Below are 22,700 nucleotides of genomic sequence, written 5' to 3' on the forward strand. Positions count from 1 at the left end.
TCCACAAACCAAAGTCAGATGTAAAACTTGTTGCTCAAAGTCACTTATCGCTGCAGGAACTAAAAGAAGATGTGGCGCGTAGGACATTTGCTCCTTCTGATGTCCATTGTTTTTAGGATTACCGAAGAGAAATCTTTAGGTGACGCTGGCAGCTTGGAAGATTCAATGTTCATTCAAGAGCAGAAGCTGGTTGAAGACGATGACTTGAACAAGGTGGAGAGTTTCTTAGGCTTTATGAAGGAAGATTTTTTGAGGAAGCTGAACTTATCAGGCGTGCCGCAGGAACACAGAAAGGTTCAGCCTCCTCAGTTCATGATCGAACTCTATAATAGATACGCTTCTGACAAGAACTCCATCCCTCGGTCGGATGTCATCCGAAGCTTTGTCGTTCAGGGTGAGTACACATAAAGAGAGCTCACAATCTCTGAGGCGGATCTGTTCAATATTACACACATTAAAAGAGCTTCTTTGATTGATTGTACCATCAGAGGAAACTTTTCATTAGGTGATATATACTGGAACCAGCAGCGGTGGACAATAACAAGAGTTTTAACTGGATTGCTCACACAAAAATGTTCATTTTACTATCATTTGCTTATTCTTTACGTCAGGGGTCACCAATCTCATTTCTGGAGGTCCGTTGGCCTGCAGGGTTTAGCTCCAACTTGCCTCAACACACCTGCCTGGGTGTTTTAAGTATACCTAGTAAAGCTGCGGTCACACTAGAGTTTGATAATAAAATTCTGTGGTACGACGCTGCGAAAAGGGGCGGGAATAAACAAGATTATCTGTTCAGAGAGGTCATGTTTTGATCCTCAATTGGTCTCACGCAGTCAAGTGATGCGATTTCGCAGGTCAGAGTTCACCAAGCTTGAACTTTGCACCGTAGGAACCTGCGAAACTTGACGCATGACCTTGCGTTTCCGGTCTGACCAACACAATCTCACGGCAATTCGTAACTTTTTCATTTAGTGGCTAATTCGTATGAATTTGTACGATCTAATTCGTACAATTTAGTACGATTTGCTTATCCCCCAATGACGGTTGGGGTTAGGGGTGGGGTTAGGTGCCACGCCTCCTTTTTAAAATCGTATCATTTCGTACGACTGAAATCGTACAAATTCGTACGAATTAGCCACTAAACTGCCAAAACGTTAAATACTTACGTTTTCTCGTGAGATCACGCTGGTCTGACACATTCGCGCGAGTATGAATGGAAGTCTACGGGAGGAAAAGCAGCTTCAGACCTTGATTATCTTGTTCAGGTGTGTTTGATTAGGGTTGGAGCTAAAATCTGCAGGACACCGGCCCTCCAGGAACAAGTTTGGTAATCCCTGCTCTGCGTGCTCCAAAACTATATGAGCTTCTGTTGAATACAAAACTGTGAAGAATGTTGGGGAAAAGGCAGCCATTGACATCCATATAAAAATACTATGAAAGTCAGTTTTCCCCCCCGCAGAATTCTTCAATATATTTATGAAAATGAAGAAAAATTCATGAAAGTTTACAACCAATTTGGTGTGAGGAAACAGTGAATATCCCTTTTTAATACATTATCGAATATCTTTCACAAAAGTTGTTTTGTAAACTTATTTTAAAGCATAATTGTGCTTTTTTTATATTAAAAATATATTTTTTTATTATTTATAACTAAAGAAATTCTCCTGCCGTAATTTAAAGTCATAACAGTGGTGTCTTTTTTCATGAATGAGCTGACTTTTGTCAACACATAATAATCCTTTTTTTTTTTTTTAAATGAACTGCTGATTTTCGTCTCCTTCAGCAATTTTCTGAGAGTCAGTTGTCGATCTTTAGTGCGTTTATTCATCTGCCGTCCCTATGTGGGCGGAGTAATACACAAGAGGCTGTATGAGTGCTGTTATTTTGGAATATCGCATGACTATCAGCCAATCAGATTCGAGAACCAGATAGAAATATTGTAAAAATTACAATAATTATTAAACGCATTTTAATTTTTTGTTTCTTCTTGTAAATTTTAAACTATTACTGGCTATCAAAATGACCAGAAATCCAGTGAATTTAAGGGGACTTTTTTTTTTAAAGTGTAATATTGAACATTGGCGGCATGGTGGCTCAGTGGTTAGCACTGTCGCCTCACAGCAACAAAGCCACTGGTTCGAATTACGGCTGGGTCAGTTTGGCATTACTGTGTGGAGTTTGAATGTTCTCCCCGTGTTGTTGTGGGTTTCCTCCGGGTGCTCCGGTTTCCCCCACAGTCCAAACACATGCGCTATAGGGCAATTGGATAAACTAAATTGGCTGTAGGGTGTGAGTGCATGTGTGTTTCCCAGTACTGGGTTGCGGCTGTGTAAAACATATGGCGGAACAGTTGGCGGTTGAGTAATATTTTTTTGGCCTCTCTTATCCTTTTCACAAGATCTTTAACACATCAAATTAATGGTAAAATTCACTGAGCTCCCTTTTGTCTACTCTACAGATGTTATTTATTCCATCAGACAAGGCAACAAAACCCAACACCGGCTGCTATTCAACGTTTCCATCCCAAATCACGAAGAGATTACCTCAGTCCAGCTACGTCTGTTCACTCTCTGGCACAGACATAAACCCGCCTGCGACGATCTCTTCACATCCATAAACGTCTATGATGTAGAATACGAGCAGAATGCTAAAATATTACACCTTCTGGATGGCAGAGACGTGAGAGAGTCCATAAACACGTGGGAGGCTTTTGATGTGACCGGAGCCGTCAGGATTTGGCATGAATCTAGACGTGGGGCTGGGGAAATTCAGGTTGAAGTCCAACATAGCTGTGACTCCTTCGATATAAGTCTGAGTCTAGAGGACAACAGCTCTGCGGTCGTCATTGTTTTTTCTGATGATCTCGGAAACCGGAAGGAAGAGTCGATGAGGAAGGTTAAAGAGATGCTTGTGCGTGAACAACAGCAAGTGGGAAATCAAGCTCCAGTGAGCAACCGACACCGCAGGAGAAAGAGGAAAGCAAAGAACAATTATTGTCGGAGAACTTCCCTCAAGGTCAATTTCAAAGACATCGGATGGGACAAATGGATCGTTGCGCCGCCGGAATACGACGCTTATGAGTGCAAAGGTGTGTGTTATTTCCCTCTAACTGATGACGTTAGCCCATCCAGACATGCAGTCATCCAGACACTGGTTAACCTCAGCAATCCAAAGAAAGCAAACATGGCATGTTGCGTCCCGACCAAGCTGGACCCAATCGCCGTCATGTACCAGGAAAAAGGCGTCATCACCGTCCGACATCTCTACGAGGAGATGAAAGTTGCAAAGTGTGGCTGTAGGTAGTGTTTGGATGCATCTGTATACATGTATATAACATATATATATATTATGTATATCGTTATAAATATATTTTTATTCCTATTGAAATACCTCTTAAAGGGATAGTTCACCCCAAAAATTAAAAGTCTGTTTAATTTGTTCCAAACCTGGGGTGCGTTTCCCAAACATCGATGTAACTCGTGGCTAAACTATCATAGTACGATGCATCATTTGGGAAAAGAACCAGCCTAGGCTGGTTGGCTGGTTTTAGCTGGTCGACCAGGCTGGTTTTAGAGGGGTTTTGGCCACTTCCAGGCTGGTTTCCAGCCATTTCCAGCCTGGTCTTAGCTGGTCAGGCTTGGAGATGACCAGCTAAAACCAGCTTGACCAGCCAAGCCAAGCTGGGAGTCCAGCCAAAACCAGCTATATCCAGCTTAAACCAGGCTGGTCAAGCTGGTTTTAGCTGGATTTGGCCGGTCATTTTCCAGCCTGACCACCAGCCTGGTCGACCAGCTAAAACCAGCCAACCAGCCTAGGCTGGTTTAAGCTGGATTTTTCAGCAGGGATGCATAATTTGGGAAAAGAACGATGTTTGTTTCCCAAAACTCGTAGTTTCTCTTTTGCAGATCTATCGTTTGAACATACAGTAACATTATTTATCAACATGTGGCTCTTTTTGGATTCTTGGACTCTATAGACATGAAAAATGCAAACAGGAAATACGTTGAGACCATTGTTTTTGTTTACATTTCTCAAAATGTTCTATATTCCTACCCTAAACTGTTTAAATAACCATAAGCAGATATTTTTAATTTAATGAAGCAATTGTCATGGTTATTGGTTTATTAATAGCTTGAGAATTGTAGCTTAAAGTGTAACCAACATTATTTTAATGAAACAACGATTGTAGAGGTTAATGTCAACATCCTTAATGTGATCAAAATGCTATTTTCACTTCAACATGTTGACTACATGAGAATATACTGCAGGGGCATTTCAAGGATTCAGCATCTGGGACACAGATCAAAACATCAGGCCTGATATTTCTCCTTAGAGATCTTTTTGTTTAACATTTTGATACAGAAACATACTTACACATGTATGCAAAAACAGATGTGGATGCTTGGCCAATGCATACTGTACATACTAGTCAAAAACCTCAAGGGGGCGATAGAGTAACAGTACTGTTCAGGTAGAAGGGAATATCTACGGTACAAATTAGTAGCTCTCCTGAAACGGTTTTTCAGATGTTTTCCAAGCGCTGTCTAAGAGAGCAAGGAAATTATTAATGCTAGCATCTTGCAAAATAACTAGTAAAGACGAAAGAAATTAATTAATGGAAATTAGTTATTAAAATTATTATGTTTAAAAATGTATAGCCAAAATCTTCTCTCTGTTAAACAGCACAGAAAAAAATATATAAATAAATAAATAATATTATAATATATAATAAACACACACACACACACACACATGTACTGTATATATATATTTAACTGTATATGAGATTCAACGTGTTTAGCAAAAAAGTCTATTTAACTGTGCATCTATAAGACAATTTCTTTTTTTAAATGTGTTTTTATTAAAGTTTTTATAAACATAGTATACGAATAACACTTACTTATAATGTTTACAATCACAGAAAAGAAACAAATAGATGTAAAATAATTGATATAAATTATAATAATATATAAATAATAGTGACAGCTTTAAAACAAAAAAAATAATAATTTAATTAATTAATTAAAAGAGGGGGGGGAGAATAAATAAATAAATAAATAAATAAATAAATAAATAAATAAACTCCAATATAAAGGCAATAACTGTGACAAAGACAAAGCCCCTGAAACCCTTTCAAAGATCAAGCATGTATGTTTCGATTAATGCCCAGGTCTGTTGGAAGAAGTCTAAAAGTCTAACTGCAAATCTGCAGTCATTTTCTCATATATATATATATATATATATATATATATATATATATATATATATATATATATATATATATATATATATACACACACACACACACACACACACACACACATATACATATATATACACACACGTTTCAACCTCTGTGTCTATTCTGTCAAAGTAGGTTGGCAGGTCTTCATCCAGTTCACTGTAATTCTTTTCCTACCTGTTATTATGAATATATTTAGTGTAAATAGGTGAGACTTACTGAATTGATCAAATATGTTATTGATGATGTGAATTGACAAAATACTGGGTGCATTGGTATGTCATATCCTAAAACTTTTCTAATCTCCCTGTTAACCTCCTGCCAGTACACTTGTATATTAGGACATTCCCAAAATATGTGAACACAGTCCCCCACTTCTCCACAATCTCTCCAGCATTGTGATAATTGTAAAGAACTATTGAATTTGGCGGCCACTAACGGAACTCTGAAAAACCTCATCTTCCAGTCCAACTCCCTCCATATTCCCTGCTTATACCCTTATAACAATTTGTGCATATTTGTTCCCACATTTCATCCTCTATTATAGTGTTTAACACTAATTCCCTAATTCTTTTGCTATAATGAGAGTAGTCAGATTTATCCTGCATCAGTTTTCTATATAAATGGGCTACAGGATTTTTAGCAGGCAGACCGTGTTCAATAATATCCTAATAAGTATTCCTAACAACCAAAGCTACTACTGAACCTAAGTGAAGTCGCTTAATTAAATGTGTAAACAAATAACACTAATGAGGCATAAGAATTTAGCCAGTGGCGATCCCACTCTGGGTATTTCCAGGACAAATAAACAAATATTTTCAGGGAAATGCACATATTTTGGGAGGCGTGTGTGTGTGTCTGTGTTTAGGCAATACTCTCACTATAAAGTTCAAGACAAAAACTTCCAGGGCTTGAACTCTAAACCATGACCCCATGACTTTTAAGATATTTGACATTGCACACTTACTTCCAGTACTACTTTTCATCTGATTTTCTATTTATATATATATATTTCATTACCTTTTTGTTCTGTATATATCTGTATATAATCACTTGTTTTTGCTTATGGTTCTATCATGTACTGTGCATTTACATACAACACGTGTGTTTTTACAATAGTAATTTTATTAACTGTAAATTGATTTATGTTTTATCAATAAAAAAGTAATTTTATTGCAAGGAAGTTGAATATTTTGTTTCCATTTGGTAATTCTCAGTTTCTTTAGATTTACTAGGTGGCTTAGGAGATACGGTGGCTCAGTGGTTAGCACTCTCCCCTCACAGCAAGAAGGTCGCTGGTTCACGGCAGTCACGGCTGGGGTAGTTGGCATATCTGTGTGGAGTTTGCATATGACCAATTTAGCCGATTAAATTCCAATAGTATCTGGATGCAGCCTTTATGATGCACGATGAGTCACTGTGAGGGGTAGGGTTAGGGGTGGGGTTAGATGAAACCATTAAAAAGCATTGGATGCCGCCCAGATTGCATCTGCACCAAGTCTGCAGCCAGACCCCTCTCTTCAATTTACACAAAGCACATGTGTTTGGTGCACCCAGAGGAAACCCGCACCAACATGGGGAGAACATGCAAACTGGCACAGCTTGGACTCGAACCAGTGACCTTCTTGCTGTGAGGTGACAGTGCTAACCATTGAGCCGCCGTGCCACCCTAACACAGTTATTTTCTGTGGGAAAAAATACTCATGACAACATTTATTATTTTTAAATAGTTTTAGAATGTAAATAAGCAAAAATATATATTGTGGTTTAATAATTCAGATTCTTTTAATCACAAAAAATTAATGCAGTGGAAAAAAATACTTATGACAAGATTACTTTTTTTATAAATTCGAAAGAAATGTTAACAACTTTATATGATAAAATAATCAGAAAATCAATATCTGGTGGAATATATATTTTTTTTTTATCACAACCAATCAACAGTTATTTTCTGTGTGAAAAACACCACTAATGACAATATTTTTAGTAGAAATTTTGAAGAAATTTAACATTAGATAATAAAAATGATCAAAACATCAATATTTGGCGGAGTAATTAAGATTTTTGGTCCCACATTATATTAAGTGGCCTTAACTAACATGTACTTACATAGGAATTAATAGTTTGTTACAATGTATATACATGTATTTACTGTGTACTTATGCTTGATTAAAAACATTTATGTAATTACATCTGTAATTGACTTTTGTAATTACATTTGTAAATACACTGTTGACCATCCCTTACACCCTTAAACCTACCCATACCACCAAACCTGTCCATAACCCAACCCCTATCCCAACTCAAAAGCACCACAAGTTTGCTCAAATACATTATGAACAAGGTAAGTACATTGTATTTATTTTTCTAATGTAAGTAAATAGTAGTTAAGGACACTTAATATAAAGGGGGACAAGATTTTTAAATGACTACAAATTACCATGGAAAAACACTCCTAGTTACAATATTTTCATTTAAAAATTGGAAGTAAATCACAACTTTATATAGTAAAAATAAATATTAACTGTCAAACACACTTAATAAACACCAAAATAAAACAGATTAAAGATGCAAGCAGGAATCTTATGGAACATGCAAAATTTCAGGCAGGTCAGACATTGTGCGGCTGAGTAATAAGCTAAACTACCTTCTGTCAGCAGGTGGCGCTATGACTGACTCGATAATGGCATATAGATGTCTTCAGAGGAGGAATCTTATCAATCATTGGAAGTTTCAGGCAGATCGGACATTGTGTGATTGAGTTATAAGTACTTCCTGTTTCATGGAGAAGCACTGAGGTTTGTCAGGCCGCCACGCCACGAAAACTCTTGATCTTCACAATATATCATCGCTAGAGCTTTCAGAGGACACCACCCAAATTTGGTGTTGATACGATAAAATTTGTGGGAGGGGTTTGTTACACTGTAAAACATGTCATTTCCTGTTGCCAGTAGGTGGCGCTATTACTGTATGTGGATATTGGCATGTAAACGTGTTCAGGTCAAGACTCTTATCAAAAGTGTACATTTTCAGGCAGATCGGATGATGCATGCCTGAGTTATAACAACTTCCTGTTGTTTCGTGGCGAATTGTCAAAGTTTGCGAGGTCACCACGGACACGCCCTTCGGCGAAAACTCTAGATCTTTGCAAATTAACATCGCCAAGGCCGTTAGATGACAAAACCCAATTTTGGTGTTGATCGGATAAAATCCCTAGTAGGAGTTTGTTAAAATACAATGTCGGAAATGGCAAAAACCTCATATCCGACTTCCTGTTGGGATTGAGATTTCGCACCAGGAGACATTTTCGTAGGTTTTGGTATGTTTAACGTCTGTGCCAATTTTCGTATGCGTGCATGCATCATAGCTTGGGAGCCAGTCGGTCAAAAGTGCATAGATGGCACTGTCGAGTCATTTTGCAATGCCCACTTCTGAAACTCATAACAAACGTAAATTTTCGCCACTTCTGGGGCGTGTGCAAAGTTGCTTGAGTTTTCGGGCATAATTAGCACCTCAAAATCGCGATTAATTCCAGAAAAGAAGGGGAAGAAGAAGAAACGGAGCAATCCCTGAAAATTCCTCAGGTTGTCTCTAATTTTCTTTATTTAAATTCCTTTGAGTTTTGAGCGGCGAAGCAGTGGGTAGCACGTTCGCCTCACAGCAAGAAGGTTGCTTGGTCGCAGGTTTGAACCTTGGCTCAGTTGGCGTTTCTGTGTGGAGTTTGCATGTTCTCCCTGCGTTCGCGTGGGTTTCCTCCGGGTGCTCCGGTTTCCCCCACAGTCATGCGGTGCAGGTGAATTGGGTAGGCTAAATTGTTCGTCGTGTATGAGTGTGTGTGTGAATGTGTGTATGGATGTTTCCCAGAGATGGGTTGCGGCTGGAAGGGCATCCGCTGCGTAAAAACTTGCTGGATAAGTTGGTGGTTCATTCCGCTGTGGCAACCCAGAGTTTTGAGCGCTCTCAACTGAGATTTCCCATTGGCTAAAGCAATTCAAAGCCTTCGAAATTTGCATTTGTAACATCTACAGTTTGTGTAACATTCATACGATCTTAATTTGCATGATTTTAAAACAATAAACAAAGCCTAATCTTAAAATCACTTCATGAAAATCATAGCATTTGCATGATTCTAATACATGCTTACACCATTTATTTTCACACGTATTGATGCTTACCTGCTTCTTTCACCAAAAATGATTCCTCTTATCAGACGCATTTCACAAAACTCCAGTCATCGCCTCTGATTGGCCGGAGGGAATCAGCAGATAGCGTTGCATAAGATCCTGAGCATTAAGAGATAAAGCAAGATTAACAGTGCACTACCAATTAGCGTTGAGTGAGTGTGGAGTTACATAATTTCATCCTGTTAAAGCGGCAAGGGCCTCTAAATTCACACTAATACCCTGATATTCAGGCAAATGCTGGAAAAGAATGTGAAAGCAGATTTTATAAAACAACAGCAGCTATTTGCTCTGTGAATAATGCACATTTTGTAGGGAAATCAGGAATTAACTGAAGATTATATGATCGAATCCATGTAGTGCGAAGGTATTTAAGGAATGTGTTTCATGTAATGAGATTAAGAAACTCCTATAGGCTCCATTTCTATCTCCATGTTCATTAAATAGTCTTGTTTACCGGTGTTATTGTGTCACTAGCTTGACCCAGACCTTACCTTTGGAAGCTTGACCTTATTTTCCTTATGCTGTGACAACAGACCTGGAAGGGCTATAATCCAAGAGAAAGTAAAACAGATTAATGTAGAAAAGATATACTAATTTAAGACTACTTTCAATTGCAAAAATAGATATTTGGTTACCAAACTGATCGCACTATTAATTTACTCCCATAATTGGAAAAATAAATAAATATTAATTAAATAAAAAGAGAGTAAACGCATGGAGAAATCTCTTCAAAATGAATTATTTAACCTCAATGGTTGACTTTGTCCACATTTGACCCAATGTTGGGTTACGACAACCCATAGCATTTTTTTAGAGTGTATTAAAACACACCAAACAAACTATAACCATTTAATTCTGCCCGTCAAATTGTTGTGAATTCACAAATTTATTTGTTCTGCTAAAAACAAAGGAAGATATTTGATTACCAAACAGATTTCACCACCCATTTACTCCCATATATGGAAAAATCTGTATTAAATAAACAAAAAGAGAGTAAATGCATGGAGAAATTTCTTTAAAATTGATTATTTAACACCAATGGTTGGGTTTGTCCACATTTTACCCAATGTTGGGTTAGAACAACCTTCAAAGTGTATTAAAACACACCAAATAAACTATAAAAATAAAAATTCTGCCCTCGGGTTGTTCCAAATCCATATACGTTTATTTGTTCTGCTGAAAACAAGGGAATATATTTTGTCACTAAACCGATCTCACCACCCATTTACTCCCATAGTTGGAAAAATAAATGCTAAATAATAAATTAATACATAAAAATAAATAAATGAATTTTAAAAAAGTAAACACATGGAGAAATCTCTTTAAAATTAATTATTTTACCCCAATGTTTGGGTTTGTCCACATTTGATCTAATGTTTGGTTACAACAACCCATAGCATTTTTTAGAGTTTATTAAAACACACCAGGGCGAGGCAGTGGCGCAGTAGGTAGTGCTGTTGCCTCACAGCAAAATGGTCGCTGGCTCGAGCCTCAGCTCAGTCGGCGTTTCTTTGTGGAGTTTGCATGTTCTCCCTGCATTCGCGTGGGTTTCCTCCGGATGCTCCAGTTTCCCCCACAGTCCAAAGACATGCAGTACAGGTGAATTGGAAAGGCTAAATTGTCCGTAGTGTATGAGTGTGTGCATGAATGTTGCCCAGAGATGGGTTGCGGCTGGAAGGGCATCCGTTGCGTAAAAACTTGCTGGATGAGTTTGCGGTTCACTTTGTGGTGACCCCAGATTAATAAAGGGACTAAGCCGACAAGAAAATGAATGAATGAATGAATGAATGAATGAATCACACCAAATAAACTATAAAAAATATTTAATTCTGCCCTCAGATTGTTGTGAATCCATATGCGTTTGTTTGTTCTACTGAAAACAAATGAAGATATCTAATTACCAAACAGATCTCACCACCCATTTACTCCCATAGTTAGAAAAAAAAAATACTAAATAATAATTTAATACATAAAAAGAGAGTAAACGCATGGAGAAATCTCTTTAAAATGAATTATTTTAGCCCAGTGTTTGAGTTTGTCCACATTTGACCCAATGTTGGGTTTTGACAACCCATAGCATTTTTAGAGTGTATTAAAACACACCAAACAAACTATAAAAAAAATTTGAATTCTGCCCTCAGGTTGTTGTAAATCCAAATGCGTTTCTTTGTTTTACTATAAACAAAGGAAGATATATGATTAACAAACAGATCTCACCACCCATTTACTCAAATAGTTGGAAAAATAAATGCTAAATAATTTAATTAATAAAAAGAAAGTAAATACATGGAGAAATCTCTTTAAAATTAATTATTTAACACCAATGGTTGGGTTTTTCCACATTAAACCCATGTTGGGTTAGAACAACCCATAGCATTTTTCAAAGTGTATTAAATCAAACTAAATAAACTAATAAAAATTGAATTCTGCCCTTAGACGAAGTTAATTCATATACATTTTTTTGTTCTGCTGAAAACAAAGGAAGATTTTCGGTCACCAAACAGATCTCACCACCCATTTACTTCTATAGTTGGAAAAATCTGTATTAAATAAACAAAAAGAGAGTAAATGCAGGGAGAAATCTCTTCAAAATTAATTATTTAATCCCAATGGTTGGGTTTGTCCACATTTACCCAATTTTCGGTTAGGACAATCCATAGCATTTTTTAAAGTGCATTAAAACAGACTAAACATTTCTTTTTTTTTCTGCTGAAAACAAGGGAAGATATTTGGTTACCAAACAGATTTCACCACCCACTTCTCCCATAGTTGGAAAAATCTATATTAAATAAATAAAAAGAGAGTAAATGCATTAAATCTCTGGTTTCACATTCTTTCCTTTCTGTTTAAGAGAACAAAAAAATGTATATGGATTTCTAATTATATGTGTTTATACCTTAAAGGATTACAATTTCCGATAAATATACAGCATAGCATATTGTTTTCAATCAATTTTACTCAAAACAAGAGTGTATCTTCTAAATAATATTGCAACTGCATCTGTCCATATAATAAACGATCAATGTTATCCTTCACTCAAGTCAAAACATCTCAAATCACCCCTAAGGCATCTTTCAAGTTCACTTTGTGTTTCACAGATGCAAGTGAATTACATTTAGGGTGAACTGTCCCTTTAAGTCATCTGGTGTGTTTTAAATCCTCTCCGACGTTTTTAGTTATTGATTTTATCTCTGATCGTGTGCTCAAGATAATGCGATTAAAGGTTTATTTTGAGCAAAATCCTCTTATGTGGTTGTTGTTGTCAAAATCCGGCTCCCATCTATCAAAGCACTCTACACCAAAACGAATGGAGAAAACAGCTTGCACAAAAAAATGGCAGGAGTTTTTGTGTTTATTCTAGTCACCTATCGGGTTCTGCTCGTCAATGCTTCATTTCAGTCCGCACTTGTTTTGGATATGGCTAAAATTCTGCTCGACAACTACTGCTTCCCGGAGAATCTCATCGGGATGCAGGAGGCAATCCAACAAGCTATAAACAGCGGAGAGATCCTTCACATCTCCGATCGGAAAACGCTGGCATCTGTACTGACTGCTGGCGTTCAAGGTGCACTCAATGACCCCAGACTGACGGTGTCTTACGAGCCTAATTATACTCTGATCACGCCACCTGCATTGCACTCGCTGCCTACCGAACAGCTGATACGGCTAATCAGGAGTACTGTTAAACTGGAGGTGATGGATAATAATATCGGTTACCTGAGGATTGACCGGATTATAGGTCAGGAGACGGTGGTAAAACTGGGACGCCTCCTTCACAATAACATCTGGAAGAAGGTTGCACATACGTCAGCGATGATCTTTGATTTGCGCTTCAGCACTGCTGGAGAGCTTTCCGGTCTGCCATATATCGTGTCCTATTTTTCAGATTCTGATCCACTTTTGCATATCGACACAATTTATGAGAGACCCACCAATATTACGAGGGAGTTATGGACACTGCCGACTCTCCTGGGGGAGAGATTCGGGAAACGCAAGGATTTGATTGTTTTAATCAGCAAGCGCACGATTGGTGCTGCTGAAGGGGTTGCTTATATCTTAAAACATCTAAAGCGAGCTGTGATTATTGGAGAAAGGTCGGCTGGGGGGTCGGTTAGGGTTGATAAGTTAAAGATAGGGGACTCTGGGTTTTATATTACAGTCCCTGTTGCTAGATCTGTGAACCCTGTTACGGGGCAAAGCTGGGAGGTGAGTGGAGTGGCTCCATCAGTCACGGTCAACCCAAAGGAAAGCATTGCTAAAGCTAAATCTCTCATTTCTGTCAGGAAGACAATCCCAAAAGCTGTTAGAAGAGTGTCTGATATAATTAAGCGATATTATTCGTTTAAAGATAAAATCCCGGCTTTGCTAAATCAACTAGCCAAAGCTGACTATTTCACAGTGGTCTCTGAGGAGGATTTGGCGGGAAAACTTAATCATGAGATGCAGTCAGTCTTTGAAGACCCTCGGTTGCTTATTAAAGCAACGCAAGTATTGACAGACGATGCATCTTCTGAGGATCGATCATCTTCGGATGATCTCACTGATCCATTATTCAAGTTAGAAATGATTTCCGGAAACAATGGATATCTGCGCTTTGACAGGTTCCCTACACCTGAGGTTTTGTTAAGACTGGAGGATCATATCAAAAAGAAGATCTGGCAACCAGTCCAAGAGACAGAGAATCTTGTTATTGATCTGCGATTTAACACTGGTGGATCCACCGAGGCATTGCCGATATTGCTTTCCTACATGTTCGACACATCATCGAGTACCTACCTCTTTTCAATTTACGACAGCATCAAAAACACGACCTTCGATTTTCACACCCTCAATAACATCAGTGGACCATCCTATGGCTCCACAAAGGGTGTTTATGTTTTAACAAGCTATTACACAGCAGAAGCAGGAGAGGAGTTTGCTTACCTAATGCAGTCCTTGCACAGAGGAACCGTTATTGGGGAAATCACCTCAGGAATGCTCCTACACTCCAAGACTTTTCAGATTGAACAAACAAGCCTTGCCATCACAGTCCCAATCATAAATTTCATTGATGTAAATGGGGAGTGCTGGCTTGGAGGCGGCGTCGTTCCTGATGCCATCGTGCTCGCTGAAGAAGCACTCGAGCGAGCTCATGAAATCATTGCCTTTCACAAGAATATTCAGGGATTGGTGCAAGAAGCTGGAGATCTCTTGGAAAAACATTACAGTGTGCCTGAGGTTGCAGCTAAAGTGAGTAGACTGTTGCAGTCTAAACTAACCGAGGGACTGTACCGCTCTGTTGTCGACTATGAATCTCTTGCATCTCAGCTCACTTCAGATCTCCAAGAGACCTCGGGTGATCAGAGACTGCATATTTTTTACTGTGAAACTGAGCCGGAAACTCTTCATGATACTCCTAAAATCCCTTCCCCTGAAGAGGCAGGGTTCATCGTTGAGGCCTTGTTCAAAGTAGATGTGATGTCTGGAAATATTGGCTATTTGAGATTCGACATGATGGAAGACATAAAGGTTCTGCAAGCAATTAATCCCGAGTTCCTCAAAGTCGTATGGAACAAGCTGGTGAACACAGACATGCTCATAATTGACGTGAGATATAACACCGGCGGATACTCTACAGCTATTCCTCTACTTTGCACCTATTTTTTTGATGCACAACCGCTGACACACATTTACACCCTTTTTGACCGCTCCACAGCAACTGTGACCAAAGTTACGACTCTTCCAGATGTGCTTGGACAGAAGTACAGCTCTCAGAAAGATGTTTATATTTTGACAAGTCACATAACTGGATCAGCCGCTGAGGCATTTACTAGAACAATGAAAGACCTGAAAAGGGCCACTGTAATCGGAGAGCCCACAATTGGAGGTGCTCTCTCGAGTGGAACTTACCAAATCGGGAATAGCATCCTTTATGCTTCGATTCCCAATCAGGCAGTTCTGAATGCAGTTACTGGAAAACCATGGAGCATTTCAGGAGTTGAACCACATATAGTAGCTCAAGCAAGTGATGCACTTATTGTTGCACAGAAAATCATAGCCACTAAACAACAAAAGAAAAACTCAGGAAAATAGAGCAGAGTGGACTCCTTATTTGTGATTTTAACAGCTATAACCAAAATTCCATACGCTATAACCAAAATTTCTGCTGTGGTCACTTAAAAAAACAAAAAAAAAAAAACGAAAGGTTATTTTATAAACATTTTATTTTCCTCTACATCATAAACCATATCTGTCAACATTTGTCCCTGAAAATCTGGGAGACCGGGGGGTTAGGTTCGGGGGTGAGGTGTCTGAATAAAACTGTTGAGAACCGGGTACTGTGTACTGTGTTGTTAGTAACTGTACCAACCCAGGCTCATTCTGAAAACGTAGTCCCGCGGATGTTTCCGGAAACATGTCCCGTTAGGTACGTATTTTTGCAGTTTTTGTTTTCGTGAATCTGCGAGAGGCCGTTGTGTGTGCTTTTTCGCATCTAAAATGCCTCATGCAAGTGCCCTTCTCGCGTGAACCCACCGGAGGCTGCTGTCAACCGACTAAATGATTGACTGGGCAACCGGCTAATCGACCGACCCACCCTCCTCCTTTCTTAAACCCAACCAATTTTACAGATTGACCCACCCGAAAATTAACCACATTTTCGGATTTTACCACATTCTCACCCTGTTGTTCACTCATTCGTTTTAGTTTTGGATTCTGTTTATGTCTTACCTGATTTCAGAAACCGCTTTTTCCTGCACTCGAACCCAGTTGTCATGTGGTCACCTTTTCACTGCGCCTCAAGTCCTCCGACGTACACGACGAGCTAACTGGACAAACTGGTTGTGGCGGGAAAGCAGGTAAGCAGTCAGCCGGTAAGCGCCTAAATGAACAGCGTCATATCGTCCTGTAGCGTTTTATTTTATTTTTTTAAATGTAGCCATACGTACCTCAGACTATTCGTTTTCAGAATGAGCCTGTGTTGAACTGTACTATGAAGCGTGTTTCGGGTGGCCGCTGCGATCGGATCCTATACCAATTTTGGCAACCCGGGGGTTTCACAGACTGTACCAAAATGCTAAGGACCGGGAGAGTGGGGGTGGATGGTTGGGGGATGGTTGAAATTATGGGAGTTTTCCAGGTGAACTAACAAAATGGGAGGGTGGTGGGAGATGGATATGGGTATGAAATACGCAAGACTCCCGGAAAAATTGAGAGTGTTGGCAGGTATGTCAAACTATACACCATATAAATGTGGTCATGTCACTGGCTCATGGAGATTTCCTGCTGGTTATGAAACTATTTCATAACTGTAACAAGAGGCAATTCAATCATAACTTCATGTTAAACAGTTGTTCCAATATTTATCAATATGTGGCTCTTTATAAATTCTCTGAAGCTATGGAATTAAAAAAATGTAAAACAGGACATTTGTTGGGACCATTGTCTTTGTTTACACCCCTTAAAATGGTCTATAAAAAAATTAAACCATTACAAAAAGCGTTTTTCTAAATGTACAGAATTTATTTTTATGAAGTACAACATTAACATTTAATATGCAACACATTTTTAGCTTGTTATTGTCTGACTAGAGAACGTTAGCTAATGAGATTAAGGTTTTATTGTGAGCAAAAGCTTCTTATGCATGTGTTAACAGAAACCCGACGGTCGAAGCAGACTCAGTTGGCAAACCTCTCTTCAGAGGGAGAGTTCAGCTCCGCTGTAATAGCAGGAACCAGAAACAGACCGAAATGGCTCAAGCTCTAGTCCTGCTAGTGTCGTTGCTGTTCTTCAGTAATGTGGCGCACTGTAACTTCTCTCCCACACTTATTGCGGACATGGCAAAAATATTCATGGACAACTACTGCTCGCCAGAAAAACTCACCGGGATGGAAGAAGCCATAGATGCTGCAAGCAGCAACACAGAGATCCTCAGTATTTCAGATCCCACCATGCTTGCCAACGTTCTGACTGATGGGGTTAAAAAAACAATCAGCGATTCCAGAGTGAAAGTCACATACGAGCCAGATTTGATTCTTGCGGCACCTCCAGCCATGCCCGACATCCCTCTGGAGCATCTGGCCGCAATGATCAAAGGCACAGTCAAAGTGGAGATCCTGGAAGGCAACATTGGCTACCTGAAGATTCAGCACATCATTGGGGAGGAGATGGCTCAGAAAGTGGGACCTCTTTTGCTGGAGTACATCTGGGATAAAATCCTCCCGACCTCTGCCATGATTCTGGACTTCCGTAGTACGGTTACCGGCGAGCTATCTGGAATCCCATACATTGTGTCCTACTTCACTGATCCTGAGCCTCTGATCCATATCGATTCTGTGTACGATCGCACTGCTGATCTCACTATAGAGCTGTGGTCAATGCCAACCTTGTTGGGAAAGAGATACGGCACCTCCAAACCACTGATCATCCTAACAAGCAAGGACACTCTTGGGATCGCAGAAGATGTTGCGTATTGTCTTAAAAACCTTAAAAGGGCTACCATCGTTGGGGAGAACACTGCTGGGGGAACTGTGAAAATGAGCAAAATGAAGGTGGGCGATACTGACTTCTATGTGACTGTGCCTGTTGCCAAGTCTATCAACCCAATCACTGGTAAAAGCTGGGAAATCAATGGAGTTGCTCCAGATGTCGACGTTGCTGCAGAAGATGCCCTTGACGCTGCAATTGCAATCATTAAACTTCGTGCAGAAATTCCAGCATTGGCTCAGGCAGCCGCCACGCTGATTGCAGACAACTATGCATTTCCGAGCATCGGGGAACATGTCGCGGAGAAGCTGGAAGCTGTTGTGGCCGGTGGAGAATACAACCTGATCTCCACAAAAGAAGACTTGGAAGAAAGACTATCCGAGGATCTCCTAAAACTGTCAGAGGATAAGTGTCTGAAGACCACCAGCAACATCCCTGCTCTTCCTCCAATGGTAAGATTTCTTTTCATGCATTTTATAAGAAACTTTAGGTTTTGAGACAAGCTTACGAATGTTCCTTTAACTTCCAGAATCCCACACCCGAGATGTTCATCGCGCTCATCAAAAGTTCCTTCCAAACTGATGTTTTTGAAAACAACATTGGCTACCTTCGCTTTGACATGTTTGGGGATTTCGAGCATGTTGCGACCATTGCTCAGATCATAGTGGAACATGTCTGGAACAAAGTGGTGGACACTGACGCACTGATCATTGATCTGAGGTGATTATTCAATTATTTGTCTCTCTACTCTTCCAACATAACTGCTAGTCCACTACTGGCTATAATTTGATCTGACAACTGGTATTTTATTTTCGTTGATTTCTAGAAATAACATCGGTGGGCATGCCTCCTCCATTGCTGGCTTTTGCTCCTATTTCTTTGATGCTGACAAGCAAATTGTTTTAGACCACATCTATGACAGACCCTCCAATACCACACGAGATCTTCAGACCCTTGAACAGCTCACAGGTACATTATTGCTGTATTATTTTATCATTTCACTGATTACGTAGGCCAATTTTAAAATAGTTCTGGCTTGTTGGATCACTGTCTACAAAATATTTCCATAATTTAAACATTACAAATTTAAAGTGGATCAAAAGTTGTCCTGAAACCAAAATGAAAATTGAACAATGATTTTTTACAAAGAGATTTTAATTACACTTTTAACCCAATGGTTGGTTTTGTTCATATTTGACTCAACGTTGAGTTACAACCCAGCATTTTTTAGAGAATACATATTGCGATGCATATTGTTATAGATACATTTCATATCCCAAAATTATGCATTAAATTCTACTTTTTCTAGGCATTCAATACATGCACTATCAATATTTATATAATGATTACTATCATTATACATTCTGTTCATTTATCATTCATTAATTACATAATGACTATACGTTTACCCACTTCTAATGTTGACTAAACCAATGTTGGTTAATTTTTTCAATTAGATTTCAATTATCTTTTAACCCAATAGTTGTTTGTCCATATTTGACCCAATGTTGGGTTACAATAACCCAGCATTTTCTAGAGTGTATATATTGCAATATATTGTTGTAGATATATTCACAAAATTATACATTAAATTCCACTTTATCTAGGCAGGGGGATAAGGCTATACTGTATATTAGTTTATCCACTTCAAATGTTGACTACAATAATGTTGGGTTGATTTTTTTTTCACAAGTAGATTTCAAGTAACTTGACCTCAATGGTTGGGTTTGTCCATATTTGACCCAATTTTTTATATATATATATATATATATATATATATATATATATATATATATATATATATATATATATATATATATATATATATATATATATATATATATATATATATATATAATATTGCTATTATTATAAATTGTGTTCATTTATTAATTAAAGAATGACTATCTATGTTTATCCACTTTAAATGTTGACTATAATAATGTAGTCATAAACCAATGTTTGGTTCATTTTTTCAATTAGATTTCAAATTACTTTTTACCCAATGATTGGGTTTTGTTCATATTTGACCCAACGCTAAGTTACAACATCCTATAGTGTATAGATTGCAATGCATATTGTTGTAGATATATTTCATATCACAAAATGAGCTAAATTCTACTATTTCTAGCCAGGAGATACGGCAATACATGTTTACCCATGTCATGAACCAATGTTGGGTTGATTTTTTCCCCAAGTAGATTTCAATTAACTTTTTTTTTTAACTCAATGGTTGGGTTTGTCCATATTTGACCCAAATGTTGGGATACAACAACTCAGCATATCTTAGAGTGTGTGTGTGTGTGTGTATATATATATATATGTATATATTTTAAGCCAGAATTATTAGCCCCCCTTTGACTTTTTTTTTATATTTTCCAAATGATGTTTACCAGGGGAAGATAATTTTCACAGTATGTTTGACGATGTTTTTTCTTCTGGATTAAGTCTTATTAGTTTTATTTCGGCTAGACTAAAAGCAGTTTTTAATTTTCCAAACACTATTTTAAGGTCAAATTATTAGCCCCTTTATGCGATAATTATTTTTCGATAGTCTACAGAACAAATCATCATTATACAATAACTTGCCTAATTATCCTAACCTGCCTAGTTAACCTAATTAATCTAGTTAAACCTTTAAATGTCACTTTAAGCTGTGTAGAAGAGTCTTGAAAAATAACTAGTCAAATTTATTTACTGTCATCATGGCAAAGATAAAATATATCAGTTATTAGAAATGAGTTATTAAAAGTATTATGCTTAGAAAAGGGTTAAAAAAGTATTTTCTCCGTTAAACAGAAATTGGGGAAAAAATAAACGGGGGCTAATAAAAAACATTGCATTAAATTCTACATTTTTTAGGCATACAATGCAAACCATATTTATAAAATTATTACTATTATTAAAATTGTTTTCATTTATTAATTATAGAATGACTACATGCGTTTATCCACTTTAAATGTTGACAATAGTAATGTTGTTAGAAACCAATGTTGGATTCATTTGTTCAATTAGATTTCAATTTACTTTTAACACAATGGTTGGGTTGGTCCATATTTGACTCAACAGTGAGTTACAACAACCCAGCATTTTTAGAATGTAAATATTGATGCATTTTGTTATAGATTGATTCATTAAAATATACTCTTTCCACATAGGAGATACAGCAATATATATGTTTATCCAATTCGAATGTTGACTATAATAATGTCATAATCCAATTTTGGGTTGATTTTTTTTCCCCAAGTAGATTTCAATAAACTTTCTCAATAGGTGAGTTTGTTCATATTTGACCCAGCACTGGATTATGACAACCCAGCCTAATTATATTACAGAATTATACATTAAATTCTACGTCATCTAGGCAGGAGATATGGCTATATATACTGTGAGTTTATCCTCTTCAAATGTTGACTATAATAACATCATAAACCAATGTTGGGTAGATCTTTTCCCCAAGTAGTTTTCGATTACACTTTTAACCCAATAGTTGGTTTTGTATATATTTGACCCAACATTGCATATTTTTGTAGATATATTTCATATTACAAAACTGATGCATTAAATTCCACTTTTCTCTAGGCAGGAGATATGGCAGCAAGAAAAGTGTGGTAATCCTCACCAGTGGTGTGACCGCCGGTGCCGCTGAAGAGTTTGTTTTCATCATGAAGAGGTTGGGACGTGCAATGATAATTGGCGAGACGACCCATGGAGGCTGTCAACCTCCGGAAACCTTCGCTGTGGGCGAAAGCGACATCTTCCTTTCTATTCCAATCAGCCATTCAGACACTGCTCAGGGTCCATCTTGGGAGGGTGCTGGCATTGCTCCTCATATCCCAGTGCCCGCTGGTGCCGCCCTCGACACAGCAAAGGGCATGCTCAACAAGCATTTTTCCGGCCAAAAATAAGTTGTTCATCTGGGCCTGGAACGGAAGCCAAATGATATAGTGAATTTAGATTGATGGCATATCATGAAGAGGCTGTTATAATGTGTGTAGACCAATAAGGTGATGTTTAGAAGACACAGTCAAGCCTTCAGTTCTATTTCTCCATTATTTCTTAAGTGTTCAATCTAAAGTCTGCAATCTCTGAGAAACAGTCAGTAAAGGAGAACGCAAATAATCTCAGTGATCACTTAGAATAGGCCTGTTCTGAACTTGATATACTGTATAAATACCAGTGTTGGGAACTATTCCTTATGCACATTAAAACTCATTTATGCTCATCTGTACAGTACAAGCATATCAACACACTTGTTTCAAATGTAACTCGAAGCTTTGCAGTATATATTTTTGGGAAAACTGTAAGACTGTGGAGTTATATTGAAACTAAATTATGAAGCGTAATAAATTCCACATGGTAACTGTTTTAATTGCGCTGGTATTTTTTAAAGATTATAGCTGCGGTTACACTTGACTTTTCTCCCTATAGACATGTTTCGCAGGTTGCTGCGGTGCAAAGTTCAAGCTTGGTGAACTCTGACCTGCGAAATCGCATCACTTGACTGCGTGAGATCAATCGAGGATCAAAACATGACCTCTCTGGACAGAAATTGAAAACATGGAGCAATTGGAAGACATATGCAAAAACAGTGTACATATTTGGTACACTGAAAACCCTAATAAGTTGATTGAACCTAAATTGAGTAAACTCACTGCCTCAATTTAATTGAGTAATGGAGTCTCCCAATATTTGCATATTCAAATTTAACTATAATTAAACTAAAAAAGTAGTTCACCAAACTTAGTACTAGTATGCAAGTTTGGGAAACTCCATTTCTCAATTAAATTGAGGCAACGAGTTTACTCTTA

At 38.0% G+C, this 22,700-nt stretch overlaps 4 protein-coding genes and 1 long non-coding RNA gene across 8 annotated transcripts in view; 4 read left to right on the plus strand and 1 right to left on the minus strand.

Moving 5' to 3' along the window:
- LOC103911892 (uncharacterized) overlaps positions 1-9,971 on the minus strand; it is a 117,582-nt gene extending 107,611 nt beyond the window's left edge. The window contains exons 1-3 of one of the 2 annotated variants that reach the window (XR_012387775.1): positions 9,918-9,971; positions 9,418-9,525; positions 2,544-3,263 (exon numbers count right to left, since the gene is read on the minus strand). This is a non-coding gene — a long non-coding RNA (uncharacterized lncRNA). The remainder of the gene's footprint in view (positions 1-2,543; positions 3,264-9,417; positions 9,526-9,917) is intronic. The other variant, XR_012387774.1, reaches the window with a different exon arrangement.
- frmpd2 (FERM and PDZ domain containing 2) overlaps positions 1-22,700 on the plus strand; it is a 423,788-nt gene that overhangs the window by 117,008 nt on the left and 284,080 nt on the right. The window lies entirely within an intron of this gene.
- On the plus strand, positions 70-3,303 carry gdf2 (growth differentiation factor 2). The gene is made up of 2 exons (NM_001171586.2): positions 70-394; positions 2,459-3,303. The coding sequence occupies exons 1-2, from the start codon at positions 70-72 to the stop codon at positions 3,301-3,303; spliced, it is 1,170 nt and encodes a 389-aa protein (NP_001165057.2).
- rbp3 (retinol binding protein 3) lies at positions 2,547-22,261 on the plus strand. Of its 3 annotated transcripts, XM_073917408.1 has the most exons (5): positions 2,547-3,088; positions 17,060-18,341; positions 18,419-18,609; positions 18,716-18,858; positions 21,472-22,261. In XM_073917408.1, the coding sequence occupies exons 2-5, from the start codon at positions 17,154-17,156 to the stop codon at positions 21,795-21,797; spliced, it is 1,848 nt and encodes a 615-aa protein (XP_073773509.1). In that variant the 5' UTR covers positions 2,547-3,088; positions 17,060-17,153; the 3' UTR covers positions 21,798-22,261. The 3 variants fall into 3 exon arrangements, 2 of the variants coding, with proteins under 2 accessions (XP_073773509.1, NP_571526.2); NM_131451.2 differs by lacking the exon at positions 2,547-3,088 and having other exon boundaries at positions 17,081-18,341; XR_012387483.1 differs by lacking the exons at positions 2,547-3,088; positions 18,419-18,609; positions 18,716-18,858; positions 21,472-22,261 and adding an exon at positions 10,581-15,898 and having other exon boundaries at positions 16,202-17,196.
- On the plus strand, positions 12,719-15,498 carry irbpl (interphotoreceptor retinoid-binding protein like). The gene has a single exon (NM_001433108.1). It carries the CDS (start codon positions 12,760-12,762, stop codon positions 15,496-15,498), a length of 2,739 nt encoding a protein of 912 aa, NP_001420037.1. The 5' UTR covers positions 12,719-12,759.

Source organism: Danio rerio, chromosome 12 (assembly GCF_049306965.1).
Source record: "Danio rerio strain Tuebingen ecotype United States chromosome 12, GRCz12tu, whole genome shotgun sequence".
NCBI classification, from domain to species: Eukaryota; Metazoa; Chordata; class Actinopteri; order Cypriniformes; family Danionidae; genus Danio; species Danio rerio.